Source organism: Anopheles coluzzii, chromosome 2 (assembly GCF_943734685.1).
Source record: "Anopheles coluzzii chromosome 2, AcolN3, whole genome shotgun sequence".
Lineage (NCBI taxonomy): Eukaryota > Metazoa > Arthropoda > Insecta > Diptera > Culicidae > Anopheles > Anopheles coluzzii.
This window is the reverse complement of record NC_064670.1, coordinates 12,406,391-12,425,790: the sequence shown is the minus strand read 5'-3', so window position 1 is coordinate 12,425,790 and position 19,400 is coordinate 12,406,391. Positions and strand designations below refer to the sequence as shown.

At 46.1% G+C, this 19,400-nt stretch overlaps 1 protein-coding gene across 6 annotated transcripts in view; it reads right to left on the bottom strand.

Annotated features, from left to right (window-relative positions):
- Nucleotides 1-19,400, bottom strand: part of LOC120952295 (beta-TrCP) — a 24,417-nt gene extending 5,017 nt beyond the window's left edge. The window contains exons 1-4 of one of the 6 annotated variants that reach the window (XM_040371565.2): nt 19,242-19,400; nt 18,843-18,916; nt 15,879-16,262; nt 1,631-1,853 (exon numbers count right to left, since the gene is read on the bottom strand). In XM_040371565.2, coding sequence (XP_040227499.2) covers nt 1,631-1,853; nt 15,879-15,932 — 277 coding nt within the window. In that variant the 5' untranslated portion in view covers nt 15,933-16,262; nt 18,843-18,916; nt 19,242-19,400. The other 5 variants (XM_040371566.2, XM_040371563.2, XM_049606025.1 and 2 more) reach the window with 5 other exon arrangements.

Here is a 19,400-nt window from a genome sequence, read left to right as displayed (position 1 = left end):
CGCGCCTAGCTAGCCTGGCGGCTAATGACATTCTGAACGGTCGTTGCGCTAAAAACAATCCGTTCCCTCCGACACGGAGCATGGGTTGGTAGTTTGTATGTTGCTGTTGTTGTTGTGCTCAATCACTTTCGATCAGTTCCGGTCATCTTCTTCCTTCCAATGGTCTCAACAACACGGGTCGTCCACCATTCATGTTACAGTACGGGGACACCAAGCAGCGGCCCGGGTTGGGTTAGGCTCTCGTGTCTTTAGGTTGAAATAGGTCACCAAAACGATATCCCTCACTCGAACACGTTCGTACGTCCGTTTACCACGTTAGGTCATTTGGCCCTGCTGTGTATGTGTGTGTGTGTATCTCCGTAGAACATCGCCGCCGTAGGGCGAGAAGCCTCCGCCGATATCAAAGTAGGTTAATTGAGTATTAAGCGTTTTTTGGTACGAGACAAGCGAAACCAATGCGGACAGCGAAGTTTACACAAGGTGTGGGAACGAATTATAACGTATCTTTTAGGTGGAAGGAAAAGAGGCACTGCACACCCAACCTCTCCCCAAAGCACCCAACTGTTGAGAAGGCCATCATTTGCGGAAGTGTGGCTAATTTCCCACTAACCGCTGTTCTGTTATCCAGCTGTTTTCTTTCCCTTCGGCCTCACATTGGGAAAGTCTCGGTAAATGAGCCAATTCGGAGAGCTGGAGGGATTTTCGAGCGAAAAGGAAAATCAATTCAATCTATTCCCACACAACGTGTGAAGGGTGTACCCAAGGACTTCATGCGCAGGACGGCCACGTAGCGAACACAATTTTTCGAAATACTTCCACCACTCTTTTTTATGATTTTCTCACCAAATGGGCTGCGAAAATAATGGCAAAACCTTTAAGAAAAAGCATTCACAAGGTAAAAACATTTACAATTGGTCTAGGCTCTGCTAAACATTAAGGTCAAGACACACAAAATCACCCGATCCATGTCTCCACAAGCAAGCAAGCAGTTTGTTCTAATATTGCTTAGGCGAAGGGACCTGCACAGCAAGGCAACAAACAAACACACACCAAAACCAGCATCGGAGCCGGGTCAGCGTGAAAGAGAATGTGCTTCCCGGAATATGCGGCCACATTATATTGGCACCTTTCTTGCGGCGTTCGTAGAAATTAACGGGTACGGACGCGGCGTACAAGGAGATCTCTTTTCATTCTCTCCATTTTGTTTCCTGCTTCGAAAGCTCACACCGTACACATGCTGCGGGGCAAGATGGATGATGAGATGATGATGGTGGTACCCGCCAGGCATTCTCAGCTCGAGAATTGAAGTCCCAACAATCTCGGCTTGGGCTGGATGGATATCGCAACAGTGCCACACAACCTGACCTACGGGGGACAACAACATCACATCATAGACCATCGTTTTTTTACTTCTTCTTCTTCTTCTCACTATCTCGGGAACAGTCTCACTTTGACCCACTTTTACTGGCAAGGTGTGCAAGCGCGCTTTTCTCCCCCTTTCCATCTTGGCCGACGGGGGTTGGTTGCTTGGATGTCGTTGCGATCGATTTGTTCGATTAGAGCGTCGTTAGGCAAAGGGCTCTGTATCTCGCTCTCACTCTCTCCACCTTGGCATTGCCTTCCTACTTACTGGGCAGCAGTGTGATGAAGTCGCGCTGGAGCATCGGTTTCAGGTAGGCGTTGATGTGTCCGTGCTGGTAATGGCACATGCGGGAGAGAAGCTGCTCGACAAAGTCCACCTGGTTGGCCTCGTTCCATTTGGAGAAGTACGACAGACAGGTATCGCGCTCGGTTTGAAACGTCGGCGACGGTTCTTTCTTCCTCGCCGGATCGTACAGTATCTGGGTGGTGTACTGCAAAAAGGAGATAGAGAGGGAGAGAAAAAAGAAGATTATTAGCAACCGGAAATGCTGTGTGTTGTGTTGGTGAATGATATTATTTCCTGAAACAATGTACGCAAAGGAACGCTCATTTGGGCTGTTCGACAAGCATTGCAAGGTGGTCTACAACCTAAGAAAGCTAACACTTTATTTGGAACTGTGTGTTACTCATATGATGTTTGGTAAGGCAGCACAAGTGGTTAAGTGAGCGCTCCTGTGGGGATTAAAGGTAACCGCTTGGAGCGGAGAAGTATCTGTTTAATGGTTTCAAGCGCACTCCTCGCGGAGCTTAAGGCCACACACTTCACTTCATACTAAAGGTAACGATTACAGCAACAACCCCTAGTGCCTAACAATCGCTCACACCACTAAAAGCAAACAGGAAAGGTGAGCTTTTACAGCAAGATAATCATCATCACTAGGCTCTCTCTCTCATCCATCATCACCCACATTCATCGTAAAAGTGCCAAGAAGCCAGCCAGTCTCGCTTGATGCAAACCCCCCCTCTCATCCCCATTCTACCGTAACCGATCGATTACCAAATGTTCGCAAATTAGCAGGAAAACTCCTTCGCTCTTCCGCCTATAGGATCCGGATAATTTAATGCTAATAATTTGAGTTTCTTCCTCTTGCTTTTAGGCTTCCACGTTCGTTCACTCCACCACAGTGAGAAATCGTGCATGGCGCCTGAACAGCACACGCAGGAGCTTGTGCAGCGCCAAAACGCCACCAGCAGTGGTGGTGGTCTCACTATATTAAGGCCACCACCGTCGTGAAAGGCCATCCATCTATGCCCACTGCCAGCCAAACAATGGTGGCGGGGGTGGGGGGGGGGAGGAGTGCAATTGTTCAAACAAATGTTTGATGTTCCCAGGAAGGCCATTGAAAGAAAAATGGCACAGCGACGACGACCGACGGCGACCACATGACCCAGAAATGGGAATGGTACGAAAATTCGCAACCAGCAGCAGCAGCAGCACACCATCGACCATGTGCACTCTTGGCTGCAGTAATGCCCAAGGGTGTGCAGGCAGGCACACACACACACATTAATGATTGTTGCAAAGCGATTAGTGCAAAAATTATTTTTTCCAGTGAAAGTGTTTCCGCACGTACACTGGCCCCCCGTCCTTTTGCACAGTGTGTGTGTGTGTGATTTGGTGGTAATTGCAATTCCGGTCGAAAGTGTGCTCCATATGCCGGTGTAGAAAAAGTGTAATGCATCTTCCTCTTAATGTATCATTTTGAACATCCGCAGCGAAATGCTTTCCTCGGAAGGTACGTGCGCATCCGATGTAGTGGACGCCTGCCGAAACGTGTCGTTGAATAAATGGAGAATGAAGAAGCACAGAAGCAGCACAAGTTGCAATAATGTTTGGACATATTCCTATTCATTTTAACCTAGTTTTTTCTTCTCACATTCACATCAAAAACAATGACTTCGACTCGTGTAGACATGTATAAAATACATGTTGTACTGCATTTGAATAATACAATCGTACCAAGTTCCACCACACAGAGCGTGAGAATACTTTATTACGCCAGTGTATGAGACAAAAACAAATAACTGGACCGACGAGCAAAGCATTGTTTGACCCAAATTTCGGGCATGGTAGGTGTGTATACACTGCAATGTACGAGTGTGTGAGGCAGCCCCCGTCAATCCACAAACCTTTAGAGGGCAGAGGGACAAAAAATCGATCCAGCAAAACAAAAACGCGAGAACATCTCTCGCCTTGACTCACATTGGCCGCCGCCGCTTGTGATAATGCGAAAAATGTGTCTCTCTTTGTGCCAGAGCACAACACAACGCAACGCACCAAAACTGCAACTTCTGCACAAAGCACCCTGCCAAAGCCAACGGTGGCGGCCACATGCCGATGGTGGTGCCAAATGGTTGGGACAGTTTTTTTGTTGTTGTTATTCTTTATTCCATGGACGTCCGCCCGACGTGGTTGGTTGAGTTGGGGGGAGGGGAAGGAGGTGAGAGCAATATTTTGGTTTTGTATATTTATTTCTCTTTCCTCGCCTTTTTTATCAGGCTGTGTTAAGTTTTAAGGGAACTTTTTTATTTGCAACAACATCTGGTAATCAACACGGAGGGGAAAAAAGTGCGACACTCGTCGATAAAAACACGCACAAGGCCAATGTCAGCGGTAAAGTAAACCACGGTCAACCGAAGGGAAGGAAATTGTGCGTGTGCGTATGGGTTGATGTCTGGCAAAGCAAATAGTCCCCCCCCCCCATGAGTGTCCCGGAACGAACGGAGATGGATGTACAAAGAAAACGGACAGGTGGTGGTGGCGGGTGGTGTTGCAAAATCCGCGAAAGTGTCATTTTGTCATCGGCGAAATAAAATCACGTTCCTTCATGGCGGCGTTGAAGGTGGCAGGCAGCAACAACACACGTCGTGAAGGTGCATGTGCACACTCATTGGCACATTTGACACTCGAAATCGAAGAAGAAAGAAAGAGACAAAATGCCCCCAATTGCTACCACAAAACGCTCGTAAAAAGCGCCCCAAAATTGAATGTGGCGCAAAAGCAATGCCAATAGTACCCGCCCAAACACACACACACGCACACACAGTAAACTATTGGTGGAAAAACTCCACAGTGAACTTAGATTCACCACCAATCGCGTGTGGTGGTGTGGTGTTCGTGGATGAGATCGTGACGAAAATCATGTACCAATCTATTAGCCAATTGTCGGATGATTTTGGCAGGCATGGCATACTCTGCTGTGGGCGGCGGGAAGCGAAAACATTATCAAGCACGAACTGCAGCAGCACCAGCAGGCAGTTTGGCCCAGTTACGAGAAAACGATTTCATTTCCAACATGCGCTGGCGGCTCCAACCACCCCGCACCACAATAGTGAGCACTCTGCAAAAGTGGTAATAGTTTTATAGCACGGCTTATTACACACACACACCGTCGAACCACATGGCTGCAACAACAGCACGTTGAACCAACTACCTCTTGCGTCAGCTGGTACGCGTGATGATAAGCAGCTGGGGGCGCGGTAGTGTGGTAGCGCAAAATTTAACAAAATCCATCCGTGTGACGCAACGGTTTCCCCGCATTTCGAAGTCACATCATACACCACACGGGAGGAGGAGGAGGAGGAGGAGCCACAACGCGGTGGCACTGCACAGAAAGCAGAAGCACAAGCGTAAATCATTTTTCTGAAACAAATGGTTGTAAACACAGGCCGGCAGGCAGACAGGCAGGCAAGGCACAGTCAGGGGCGCCACAGATGATTCCCATACCTTTACCTTTATGACGGCTGAAAAGGGAAAACCCGCATACACAATACGGGTGTTTCGCCTTTTAATGAATGCAAATATGTGACACTCATAGCGCGGGAGGGTTCATCATCATGCTCCACACCACACCACCAGGCCACTGTTCGCGTTGATGGAACACGTGAGTTATGAAAGCATTGTGGAGTAACAATTGCTGCGGTTACAAGATCATAAGCGCACAAGCGTAAAGAGAGTGAAATAAATGTTAATATTTGCGTTCAGATATCTGTTATCAGATCAATGAGCCAAGAGCAATGGAGTAAGAACATTCGAAGGACGCAGAGATTCATACAAATTCAAAACGATGGTGCGATCTACCCATGTAACAGCACTAGTTAAATTCGAGAGACCCTAATGATGCGGCTTACTTTCAATGTGATCTATAAATATCTCCTATGTAAGAATAAGTCAGATGAATTGGCAATGATGCCACCGAAAACTTCCCTCAAAGGCTCTCAGACGACTCTAATTTGGTATAATCGATATTTGATAACACAAACTCGCTCCAAAATGTGATTGTAATTGACATCCATTGTACCCCAATACTAAACCCCACACTTAGAACCCAATACTAAACTAAATATGTTTTACTATTAATTCATAATACCTACCTAATACCTAATATGAATCATAATATCTACTAGAGTGTACCTACTACTAAAAAGATAAGATTGCTGATCTTCACTTCAAACCATCTATTTACCACAATGCACTCCTACTCTTTCAGGATTGATTTTGCAACCTCGGTCGCCTTTCTCGGTATGAGAAAACAACTTCGAACCATTGTTTCGTGCAGCAACACACACACACACACACCGTTTATTCCAGCCACAACAAGATGCTAAACAATTCTACACCTTTAACCAAACCAATAAAAAATCAAGAGAATAGTGCGCGCCACAGCCTGCCTTTATAGTTGCTTCACCGCATTGCATCCAGCATCATCTTCGGTGCGGTGAATGCTATTAACGAAGTAGCCTGGCGCGACACACCTCTTTCTCCAATAGGTCGTCGTCGTCGTCTTTGGCGCCATCCGTTAGTCTCATCAGAAGGTACACACGACGACGCTGGGCTGCACTAAAAGCCATGTCACGGCATACTGCAATCGGTGGTAACATGTTTAACCGAGACGAACGCGTTGTGGTTTTTGCAATCGATGACGGTGTGGTTGTTGCTGGGTACTTCTCGTGTGCATCTTTTTAAGGGCACCAACGAACAAGGCGAGGTGGCTTGTTTTCCTGTACACCCACCAAACGCTGAGCCCATTTTAGAGAGTAAAAAGATTGTAAATACAGTAGCAATAGAGGTTTCGAAAGACGGTGACGCATCAGACGCGGTCATGTATGTGGAATAGGCTCCACAGGAAGTTCTAAAACAAGTGGCAATCCCCAACCCATGAAAAGTTCCCAGGTAATAAAAGTTTTGTTGACTTTAAGTGAAAATCATTCAAACTCATAAAGCAATATGCATACAATCTTGCAGTGAATACGTTCCTTCTTTACGCGGATGCTCGTGAGCACAAGATCACCTAGAGAAAAAACGGGCATATGATGGGGATGATGATATCGAATGACGACCCCGGCAAACCGCACCCGCTTTATAACATCCGTTTATTCCGGTTTGTTTCTTGCCCACACTACACATACACACAATCTCTTTCCCTCTCTACTCCCTTCCTTATCCGTCCCTCTCGCTCTACGGGGGCGACAGACACAACCAACCCAGGCTAGAGAAGCTAACTAGTTTTAGAGGTCCCCGTTTCAGCCCCGTTGCTCATATGAACGCTAATAATAAAAGGGTTCGTTTCTTCCGCTAGGAGACTCCTTTGCAGCACGCATAAGACTTACTGCGAACGCGCGCACACACACAGTCTTTAACCCTGTGGTGCTGTTGCCGTGTGTGATCGAGGTTGCAGAGCGCAGGAAGGCTTTAGACTGTGGGATCGTGTACGCGCGCGCGCAGCAGTAGATACGGAGCCGGGCCGGGATGGTCGTTCAAGGGAAAACTGGTTCTCTCTCCTAGGGCAGGTCTCTTTAATCGTCCGATTATTGTGATACCTTTTTCCGGTATTCGCATAGAAAAAGGAGAAGAGAAGGCACCAAAACGGGGCCCGTAGAGAGAGATGACACCGATCCTGTCTAGATTGAAATGGAGGAGGTGTGAAGGGAACATCCTGCCGAACCTGTAGCACACATATCGTCTTGTCGGAGAAGCTTAGTTTAGAGCGGTTTGGGATATATTTAACAGCATAAAACCAAGCTTTATTATTTGGTTTTTACCTGCTTTTCTTTCTGTTAAGAAAATGCTCTACATGATACCATCAAGCAAAATGATCACTTTCTATCACTTTTACGTGAATATTCGCATAAATATGCAATTATTTCACTTTGTAAAGCGGTTCGAGAAACTTTCCTTTTCGGTTCCCGTACTACCTGTTCGTTTCCTTTTCTTTTTCTCCGACTGATACAAACCACATGTATACTACCACACATCCAACGTGAAAACAAAGTTTTCCTTTCGACAGTCGACCTTGTGGCAGACAGCCGAAAACGCCCCCACCCCCCCCTCCACTTTCAACTTGGAATTGGTCATTTGGGCTGTAACTTTCTCGGCCGGGGCGCAGTTTGTTAGTGGTGTTTGCCGGTTGTTTGTAGGGCACAGGCAACACAGTGGCCACAGTCGCCGCCGAAGCCAAGCCAGGAAGAAAAGAGACACAGCAAAAAGGCTTTGAATTTTTAATCCAATCTCACGTAGGGCAATAGATGATACGGCAGCACCGCCGGGTGAGCGAGTGAGGCTACCCCCGTGTGCCACTTTTCTACTCCACGTGCAAGAGATGATACATAGACAAACCACAAACATTATGTCAAATGTATCAGAGTAGTCTGTGGAGAAGCCGCCGCTTCACGCCTCGAGAGAGTGCAATGGACGGCTGCGGACGGGGGGCTGCGCTTCGGCAGTGCTGCGAGGCGCGAGTTGCGTGACCTGAATTTTCGTTTTCCACCGCACGCGCAACCATCGCTCGGAATGGAATTTTCACGGCGGCAAGTAATGCACGTGCAGAGGCAATGATATGGGGGGTAGTGAGGGTCTGGATGGATTGAGCTGTGCTTTGGATAGCTTTTTATCGGAAAATAAAGCGTAAAAAATGGATCAAACACACGAACTAAAACCATGTGTGCCGTGGAATGATCAGTCTCGCTGGTAAATAAGGTTAAGGCACAACAGATCATGTGTTATGGACGAATGGAACAGATGGAAATAAAAAGAAAATGTATGTCCAATAGCGGGTTCAAATGATTCTGAAAACGAATCAAATGGTTTTTACTAATGGTTCTTCATTATTACAAACGAGTCGAACTCGGTAGACACTTTCGATCAGCATGCATATTAAAGCAAATTGCAATGTGATTCAAAAAAAATCTCGGGGACGCGTAAAAACCACCCCACACACAGTGAGAGAGGTGCAATGAGTCACCTTTTCCTTATTGAAATTAAACCATCTGCCTAAATTATCACCATAAGCAAGCAGATCTTTTCGAAGAATAATTTTCCTTCCTGGATTACTGCACACACAGACACATTCTTCCCCGCGAACCTACTAAAAATGAAGACAAATGCTTCCCTTAACCAAACACGACCCAAAGCAATGCCTATAATAAACAATTAGAACACGCTGTAACGGGTGTCGGTTGTCGTCCATGTTGGAAGAGCACGCGCAGCACATCGATATCTTGTGGCTGTTGAATTCCCACCGAAGCCATAAATCACGCGAATGGGACCCCCACCCCATCCGCCTTACCTCTGCCCTTTGTTCCGGTGCTCTGCCAATGTGCGGTTTATCGATGAATTTAACTACTGTTCTGGAAAAAGGTACACGCCAGGCTGATTTGCTCCCCCCTCTACGACGATACCACCAGAAGCTATACCGTGGGAGTAGTAGTACTACAGTCACCTTCCGGTGGTGACTTCCCTTCACACGAGAGAACAGGTTGCTGGAGTGACGTCGAACAGACACATACAGACATCGTACATAGATACCTCACACTCTCCTGGTCTCCCAAAAGCGCGATACCACCACCACACACTTGTATAGCGCACGTTGGCCATCCACCTTCTCATCTCCAATGACCTCGATACACCAGATTCAGGTCGTGCGCTTGGCCCGCGCCAATGGGGCTCCACCACCACACCAGGGGAAAATGGGGCCAGAGAGCATCAAACAGACGTAGGGAAACGAACGCGCGCACGGCCTCCAATTGAAGCAAGGCTAGCAGCAGCAGCAGCAGCTTTGTATTTGTGCTAGATGCGCAGGTGACAACGTGAATCGCCTCCAGGCCGAAGGTTTCCTTCCTCTGTACTGCAACAACAACCACAACAACGACCTACCACAACTGACGAATGCTATCTGGTTGTTACACTGTACGGTTACTGGTTGAAAAAAGCTTCCTTGAAGTAGGTGACAGAACACATAATTGTGTGCACTGTTATGTTAGCAGCTTCTAGCGGTGCGGTCGTGGTTTTGGCGCACGAAGTCTTTTCCCACCTAGCTAGCGTAGCACAATTTCGTATTTATTTAATTAATTAGTCATCTGGCAACAACGAGCCCACATAACCATACTTAAACGTAATTTCTTATTCCTATCCTGTTACAAACAAGTTTATACTGGTCAAAAGGTGCTAAGTAAAATAATCTTTAATTCTTTCAAGTCCTTGATAACGTTATTATACGTTATTGCCTAAAGCGTTATAGGATCTAATCATGCTGGACATTGGGTCCTTAATAGTGTTGGTTTTCAGACGTTGAGACTCATTCATATGCAATTGAGATTCGAATCACTCATCACTGACGACCCTTCAAATCTTCATGAATCTCCAAGGATTCATGAATTTTGAAATATAAATAAATCTTCAAAGATTCATGAATCTTGACAGGCAAATGATTCTTTAAAGATTCATTAATTCAAGATTTATAAATCCATTAAAATTCATACTACTAGGGACTCATGAATCTTTACAGATGTACGATTTTCAAAATATTGAATTCGCGTGATCTTACCAAACCCGTCGTGCGTTTAAGCCTCACATGGATTGTCTCCCCGTAGCAAAACAAACTATTCGGCTGCGTGGTACTTGTAAAGAAGTCTTGAACGCCTGTATAGCCTGGCATGTCCTCGTAGGTTGTTGCGCCAAGCAGAAGAAAAATGAGAAACTCAAGTTCTATTAATCTTTGGGGATGTATTAATCGCTTGTGACTCATGAATCCCTTAAGATCATCTGTGGTATTCATGAATCTTTGCAACCAAGATTCAGATTCATTGAAACATTTCATGAATTTGAATGAGAAATACCCAAAACTAGTCCCTAGAGCCCAACACTGTGATAAGGCAGCAACTAATAACGGTCTGAGGGTTTGTCTAGGTGGTCTAGAGGATGCAATGTAATTAATAAAAGGTAGCAGACATGGTACATCAATCGAACCACACATTAACTTGTGTAAGAAGAGACAAGAGAAGAAATAAGACAACAGAAAGTGGCAGGTCGCTTCTTATCTTGAGCAAAGGCGGCGAAAGGCAAAATGATGAATTCTAATTATATGAACCACTATTATTTCAAATGATTTATGCAAATTGAGGACATAAGACGGGTTAAAAGAAGTAGGCGCTTTGAAGACGTAAGGGCAAGCTTTCTATACAATAGATTCCCATGATATTTCTTGCAAAAAACATTACATTCTTCAAAATAGAACACAGTATTCCACTAAGTTTTGAGATTCATTTGGAAACAGGATCTATTGTCTTACAGAAGTGCACTAACATTATACTAACATTCGCATCATAAGATAAGAGCAGTATCAGTGTGGACCATCGTATCATTCTAAGCCACCAACAACTACATTGTGTTGATCTCCCACTCTAATCGAACCATTTTTCTTATCTAATGGTGCTATCTAAAGACACACGCACACATACACACAACAAGCAAAGCTTTTATTGGTCGGTCAGTCGGTTTATCACACGCGATCACCACAGCCAAGCTGTGTGCATCATAAACTCAAACAACAAATCAAACGCAAACTAAAAGCTACACGCTGGACACTCTACGCGTGACGTGTCGCAAACATTGATCATCAGCTTCTTCCCTTTTTTTGTCAATCTGCGGCTTCCATTTTCTGCGATGACCGATGACGACGTAAAGAGGCAGAGAGTTAAGAACTATATAGTCGCTGCTCGCCAGTACAGAAATTGATTTATTTTTGGACCACGAGGTCAGTGGGCCGTCCGTCGTCGCCAATAATGTTTTCGCAGTTTACTCATCTCCAACCCATCTGTGCTTCCCCCCTCCTATCGTCTCAACGACAGATTGGCCACTCTCGCAGTTAACATGCACAATTGGTGGTGTCTAATTACAAACCCGCGGCGTGTGATGATCGGGCAGTATCGGGGTTGAGAGGAGGAGAAGTGCCTCGAAGAGAAGTGGCAGTATCATACTGAAAACTAACTGCAGCAGCTCTGCTCTCCTTCGAGGGCTCTTATTTTAATGCACCCTGTACATCATAAGTTAAACATTTACGTACGAAATGCGCCTATCACATTCGTGTGCCCACCCAACATACACACAATTCGTTTGGTTCATGACTCACGCAACTAGACATCAAGCGGATGGAAGATAAGATAGGAAAGGTATATTTGCAGGGAGGGAGGAATCGATGGAATTGATTTGGATGTATTATTATTTGTGCCAGCGATGATGAGGCTGATGCAATTAAGCAAATCGAACTTTAGTTCATGTGAGTAATGGGCGTTTCTTGCTCAAAGGTGCCTAACACGAGACGCTCAGCCGTGAGGCCATCAGATTGACCCCACACTATACATAAACAACCTCTGAATTCTGACATCTTTCAATGACTGTTGATCCTATTTTTACTGAAATATGCCAAAACGTTTCATTTTATAGTAACATCAACATTGCTTCACACACACACACAAGTAGCTTCTCAAACAATTGGCACCAGCCGTTTGGCAAACACGACAACACGAAGACGAACGCACGCGGCTCACCGAAGTGGAAAGGCGCACACACGAACAAATGATGCTGCTTCCGACCTATCCCAACTTGCAATTGCAATTGGTAATGGTAGTGGTGGTGATGGTTGCAAGCAATTGCATCACCATCGCGCCCCATTATACACATCATTTTTATGCTCTTTTCGCCCATAAACACGATCGAAGCTGGGGGCAAAGGGAGAACACCACCCCACAGCTCCATTATTGGTCATTTGTTTTTGCTCCAACAAGACACATCTCCATTTTCACCCCATTTTTGTGTTGTTTGCTCTTTGCTATCCTTAATCATTATCGTCGGGATGTTTACCCACCATTCCCTGTTTGGTCGTTGTCTGTCTACCACTGTTAAGTCTGACTTGGCTCCGATTTTGGCGATGGTTTGATTTTTAAATAACGAGCGCCTTCGCCTGTTTGTAACAAAAATAAGTCCCCGACACAGTGCACACACTCTGCAACACACTACGTACAAAAGTAGTGTGTGAAGGGGGGAAAAAAGGTCAATAACGTTCGTTCAACTTTTGGCGCGGCTTACTGAAACGACACACGATTCCTACCAACCAACAACATTTCCGACCGTAGTATCTCGCAACAAAATCTGAAACAGAACGCAGTCAGCCAGCCACCACCACCACCACATGCATATATAGAGATGGTGGCTAAATGGTGCGCCCCGGTCGATTCCACCGTTTACCTCTTTTTCCAACACGCACGCAGCAGCACACGCGCTCATTCTCTTATGTGCATAATCGGGGTTCCCTTTCTGCGAGGTCACTTCCGCTTGCACACGCGATCGCGCACAGATCGGATCTTGCATTGTATCAAACAGTCATTGTGTGCGTGAGATAGAGAATGAGTGAAAGAGAGGGAGAGGGAGAGGGAGAGAGAGAAAAAGGCAGCACTGTCGCAAGACATTCACGGTCTTCAACGTTTGGGTCATGCAAAAGCGTGTTTACCTTGTATCCGGCTACCTTTTGCTAACTTCCTCCCTTTTCCCCCTTTTTTTGTTTTGGTGTGTAACCCATTTCCGGCCACTGTAAGTACCCCGGCACGCTACTGTAGGTGAACATGATCGATGAAGCATTGCCGCAGACGACCCACGTGAGACCCACGGCGGCACCACGGCCAACGAGTAATTGTATTGCCTGCCTGTTTAGATTGGAATCGAATTACTGTGTCGAATGTACAACAAACATTGAGGATTTTGGAGCTGAAATTAACTACTAGATGGAGAGCGAAAGGACAAATCTACAAGTGTCAAGTCCTTGTCTTTAGGTCTCCAAGTCACGAGGAAGGTAAGTTTCACTAATATTCACCGGGTTCTCTAACCAAGGCAGTTCGTCAGGCCGCCGGGTGATCCTTACATCAAGACGGAACCGTCGAGAAGGATACACGCGGAAAAGCTCACAGGTGTCGAGAGCCCTTGGCCTCCAGACTAAGTTAAGACTTTCCGGACGACGAGCCATACTTTTTGATTAACGAAGAAGGACCACAGGACAGGGCCAGTGTGAGGAATTAAGCAACGATATATTTGGCTTGTCTGTTACAGTTGATGTTGGATAATGCTCCTAGTCGTCCCATATCTCACACAAAGCGTAACGTTTTGTCCAGTCCCATCTGGACATAACTAGATCATAAGACTAGATCTAGAAAAAAGAATACTTGAAACATCATCAGCCATCAGCACACTCTTATATGCTGAAGATACTAATATCTTTATCGTAAATTGATAAATGGCTTAAAGTTCCTAAATTACGTGAAAAAATGTCTCAATATTCTTCACAAGGTGAAGGTACTATAACGAATTAGTCCTTGGTTCTTTCTAAATATTAAGCCAGAAAGCTGTAATTTATTATTATCATTATATCATTAAATCATTGTTATGAATTTCGATCAATGGACATTGAGGGCGTCTTCGTAAGCCTTCAAAATCGAAATAAAGCTCGAGTAGAGCGCAAAAAGGCAGAGAACCTGCAGAACCTCATTGTTTAATTTATGTACATCTATTGTAGCAACAGCCAGCCAGGTTGGTTGTGTACCTTTAGTACACGAGCCGTAATCTTCGCATTAAGGGCAAAAGCATTAACATCAAGCTATTTGGGGTGATGGTACCCGCATCAGAACGGTTGCACCAAAAACCGTACCAAACCAACAACGGAGGACCCACCACTGGCCTCATTCATCAGACCCAGAGTTTGAGTTTATTGTTTCCTTCTTCGCAGTCAGCTACAAAAGCACACCTCACCTCGGAGGTACCAAAAAAAAAAAAAGGTGCGGACTCACGCCCCTTTACACGGATGCAAATGAAGAACTTTCTCTTTTACGAACCTTGCTCAGCCCGGCGGCGGCAGGTTGAAGGTGAGCAGCAGCAGCAGCTGCGGTGAGCAACCGCCAAGCCAAGTCAAGCTCATCCGCTCACTCACGGCGAGAAAGTTCCACTTCCAGGCCGGTCAGTGCGTGAAAAATGCATTAATTGCAACGATGTGTGCGTGTGCGTGTGTGCACGCGCTCATTAGCAACCGCTAAGTGTATGTCGTTACGTATTAAAGTAAAAATTTAATCATCGTAACAGATCGAGGAAACAAACGCACACAACTAATTCACATACCGAAGGGCGGGGTAAATCCAGTGCGCGCTGCGGGGTGGAGGAGGGGGAAGAAATGAAAACTTTACTGTCAAAAGCGGGTGAGAGGAAGCAACAACAACAACAACAGCAAAAAACCCAACAAAACCGTTTGCGGAAAACGGAAATTTATCGACCGAATGAATGGAAAGTGGTATCGGGTTGAAAATGAAAGGCGTAAGACAACGGGCGATGCGTTCGTTGCACTTGGCTGCACCACACTTCGGGGGGCGCTGGGCGAATGAGTTCCACCATCTAACAGTAATTTTCCTTTCCGGACACCTCTACCCCCTTCCCCAGTTTGCACACACCATTTGCAATCCTTTTCCTATCTATCCTTAAGTGTTGCTGTGTGTGTGTGTGTATATATCGATGGAAAGGTGAAAGTGAAACTAATTTAATGCCACAATTTTCCAACCGGCTGTTACTTTTCGATGCACACACACAGGTCACAACCGTCGTGTTGTAGTGTAGCGCGAATAACAAAATATATGAAATCTTACTTTTCGTTACCTTTAAGAGCACGAAACACTTGGCCCAAAGTAATTTATTTCGATGTCGTGAATGGGTAGTGCATTTTTAGATAATGCTACATTTTTGCGATTTTTGGATCGTAACACATGAATCAAAATTGTAGATCACTAAAATGACTTATGGCGATCTAAGGCGATCGGTAGGATACACTGCTTGCAAATCAACATTGCTTTCCCATGCTCGAGCTCAGTGTTTGAATTGGTACCTATATAATCTGCACTACAGCGCGACGTCAACATGGTTCCATGGCAGACGCTTCAGTTCCTGTAGGAGCCGAATGTAGTTCAATTCCCGTCCAAATACTAGACCACACTGTACCACGGAACTTATTTGCTACCATTGTACGTGGATAATACAAATCATAGAAGGCCAATCGACAACTTCCCGGCTTATTCCTGCTTGTTGGTAAAAAGCGATCGCTCGCTCACACTATCTCATGCACGGTAACACCAACGCTCTGACTGACACTCACCTGTGAATTACTGATCCCGTCGTCCATGATTTTGTCCGTATCCATTTTCATCATATCGGTGTCCAGGGTTACGGCGTTCGTTTCGGCTCCGCTACTGGAGCTGTGCTTGTGGTAGTTCACTGCCGAGCAGGGGTCACTTGCGCTCACAAAGAGGTGGTTGGCCCCACAAAAACAATCCGGGGAACCGGCTGTGTGAGGTACTACTATATAGATCGTCGGCTTTTGCGTCGAGCTAACACTGTATGCTGCAAACACAAGTACACACACTCAGGCGGCAGTCGTCACTTCACGTGTGAAGGACTGTAAAAATTTGCACTATGATTGTACACACACACACACACACACTATATCAGGGCTAAAGCTTACTGTGGCAGCGAAACGGGGCTGTCGATACACACAATATTGAAATAATCAGATCATTGTATTACACACGGTACCAATGGTAGAGAGAAAGATAGCAATCGATTTGTGGATGATGATGGAATAGGAATCGATAGAAATGTTAGAGCTTTGGGTGTGATGTGTTTTTCACTTCCGCCGTAACAGTGCAACAACACACATATAGCACAAACACACACACACAGCAGAAGCTTGGAACAACATTAATTGATGTTCGGGGCAATAATTGCAGCTGCACGCTTCTTTTTCACTGCCACATCGATGCCCCTCTGCGATCGTCGATCGTGATTCATCTAGCCCGTTACACAATTACACACACATTCATACATACACACACAGAGACGAACACACTGTGTAGGGAGAAACCAAGAGCCGTCGAAAAAAAAAGGTTGTACCATAAGTACGACGGGACGACTAAAGACGGACAGGAATGGATATGGTTGAAAAATAAAGCATAAATGTAAACATTTTCCGGCCCAAAATCAAAGAATTGTTTTGAACATTAGTCAAACAAAATGGCTTTCACCCACAAGAAAGACACCAATTTTTCTTCATGCCTTCCTTTCGTGACAAATCCTGTCGCTTTAGTGCAATTGAAAAGCCAGCCCCTTCCCCCTTCAGAATTCCCCACCAGCTCGCACCAGGTCATTGCATTCGTAATCCATTAGGATGCATTTATGCACCGTGTGGTGGTGCTGCTGCTGCAGTAGGGTGGCCCCAATGGTGCCGTTGCGAAGTATTGCAGAAGCAAAACAAAACGAAACGTGCATGTAATGAAGAAGAAACAAGTCGACAACGACGACCACCGTTCACACTTCTTGTGCTCTCTCGCTCTCTCTCTCTCTCTCTCTCGCTCTTCCGTGTGTGTATGCTGCTGTTCTGCTCGGCGATGATGCTCTGTCTGGTGCGGCCACGTCTCACCGCTTCGAGATGAAAATTAACTCTTGCTCCCGCGCGCACACACACACAAACACATACACACTCCTTCTCTCTCGCTTTACGCTCGTTCCTGTTGTTTGCTCTTTCTTGGGCTACATTATATACACACACACACACACACACACATACACAAACATCAAGTAGCCCGAGAACATTTCCAAAATATTTTTTCCAACCAGTTATTTCCACCCAGCACAGCTTTTCCTTCCAAAAGAATACGAAAAGGGGGGTGAGAAAAACAACACCACACTGAAATCGTACGAAGGTAAGAGTAAAGCAACAATTATTTTAATTTTTGTGGATACTCTTCTTACGACTGCGATGCGTCAGCGACACATTTAGTGTGGAACGGTGCACACGACGGTCGCGTAATTAAAGGAAAACAACCCATCCTTGCTACGCAGCATAGTTTTTTTGTTTGTTTGTTTGTTTGTTTTGTTCCTGACACAACACAGCACACACACGTACTGTATTCTTTGCTCGTCGTATGCACTATCGAAATATCACCCTTCATGCAGCATAAAAGATGCTTTCGCATACACGCGCTCTCTTGACTATTTTCACATAACAACGCGCCTATATTCCGTTAGCTGTGCGCCTAACGTACTGTTCACACACACACTAGCGCCTGTGCGCACGCACACCACGATACACGGGGCTTGTATACTGCCGTTGTACGCGCGCGGGTTTGCTACTTTTCGGTAACCAAGAAGAAGGAATTCAACTCGCCTGCTGTTCTCTGCTCGTTTGCCGTTTTCCTCTTTCTTTCTTCCGTTTTTTCCGCCCCGACACGGCCGACATACGTTCACACGAAAGGGCTAGTTGGAAGCAAAAGGGGTATGCTTTTTCTTTTCGCTTTTTCAATTCGCGATTTGCCATGGCGATTAGAGCGAAATGGCAGCGAAATTCATCCTCTCTACCGCAAATGTACTGACCTAACGTCAATCGAAATCGATACGAGGCAGGGCCACAGGAGCGGTGGTTCATTCTATTGGAGCATTGGTTCCTTACACTCTGCACTGCACTACGCGGCACCCATCCTAGCACCATGTTTTCCCTTACCCTTAGCTACAGCACGAGAAACCCCTGAAATGCATCACTCCACCGCAGCACGTTTTTCCATCGAACCTGAGCGAATCCGAGTGTACAGGAATAAACGTGTACACACGCACACACACACACACGGCGAGTGTAATCAATAAAAAAGGCACGATTTCACATCACTCCACAATCGCCATCATCATCATCTTCATCACACACCAATCTATTCACACTAGATCACACCACACCAACAGTAACCGGAGCACACCGAACAGCACACGTGGGGCCAGGAACGGCGGGGAAGGACAAAGAGTGCGCGCGCGTGTGTGTGTGTGCACGCTAATGGGAGTGCACAATGGCGGCGCCTATACGTAAATCGCGCTTTTGAACATGTCACCTTCTTAATTGAACGAACCGAAGCCCAGCAAAGGATCTTCCTCCACCTCGAAGCAGAGGTGCGTTTTTGTTCCGTGTAGCGCAGCGGACACGCAGCACCAGCAGCACACGTTCAGTGCGTCCGACGGGCTGACGAGGAATTGAGCGTTCAGTTTTGCGCGACGATTGGCGACGCAAGCAAAAGCCTACCAGCAGCAAGGCAGCACGGGAGAAACACGACACACACTCAGCAGCGAGCAGTCCACCTCTCCACCTCTATGCACCTGCACGGAAAGAGAATGTGAGCGATCCGAACTCGTATACACACTTTGGATGCGTGTGCTGTCACTGTGTGCGTGTGTGTGTGGCATCGAGTGTTGCGTCTCTTTCTTACTATCAGAGGAAGCTGCTTCCTTTCTTTTCAGTATGCGCTAGAAGAAAAATAGCACACACATACACAAACACGCAGAAGCACATCACGGTTTACTTCTGCTTACCACACACACACACACACACGCACAAGCTCAGGCACAAACAGGGGCAGTGATCTGCACGATGTTGGGCGTACAAATTCTTCCGACGCGGGGGTTTTGCGACAAGTTACGGCACCTTTCGCGATGATTTTCACGATCGAGCGGCTGGAATAAAGGAAAAGCGACCGACTAAAATCAACTCCGCACGCGACTACGTATCGCAACACGATTCGATTGCAGGAATCGATACGGACTGAGCGAGAGCGAGTCTGCTGTCAACTGTTCGAAACACGGC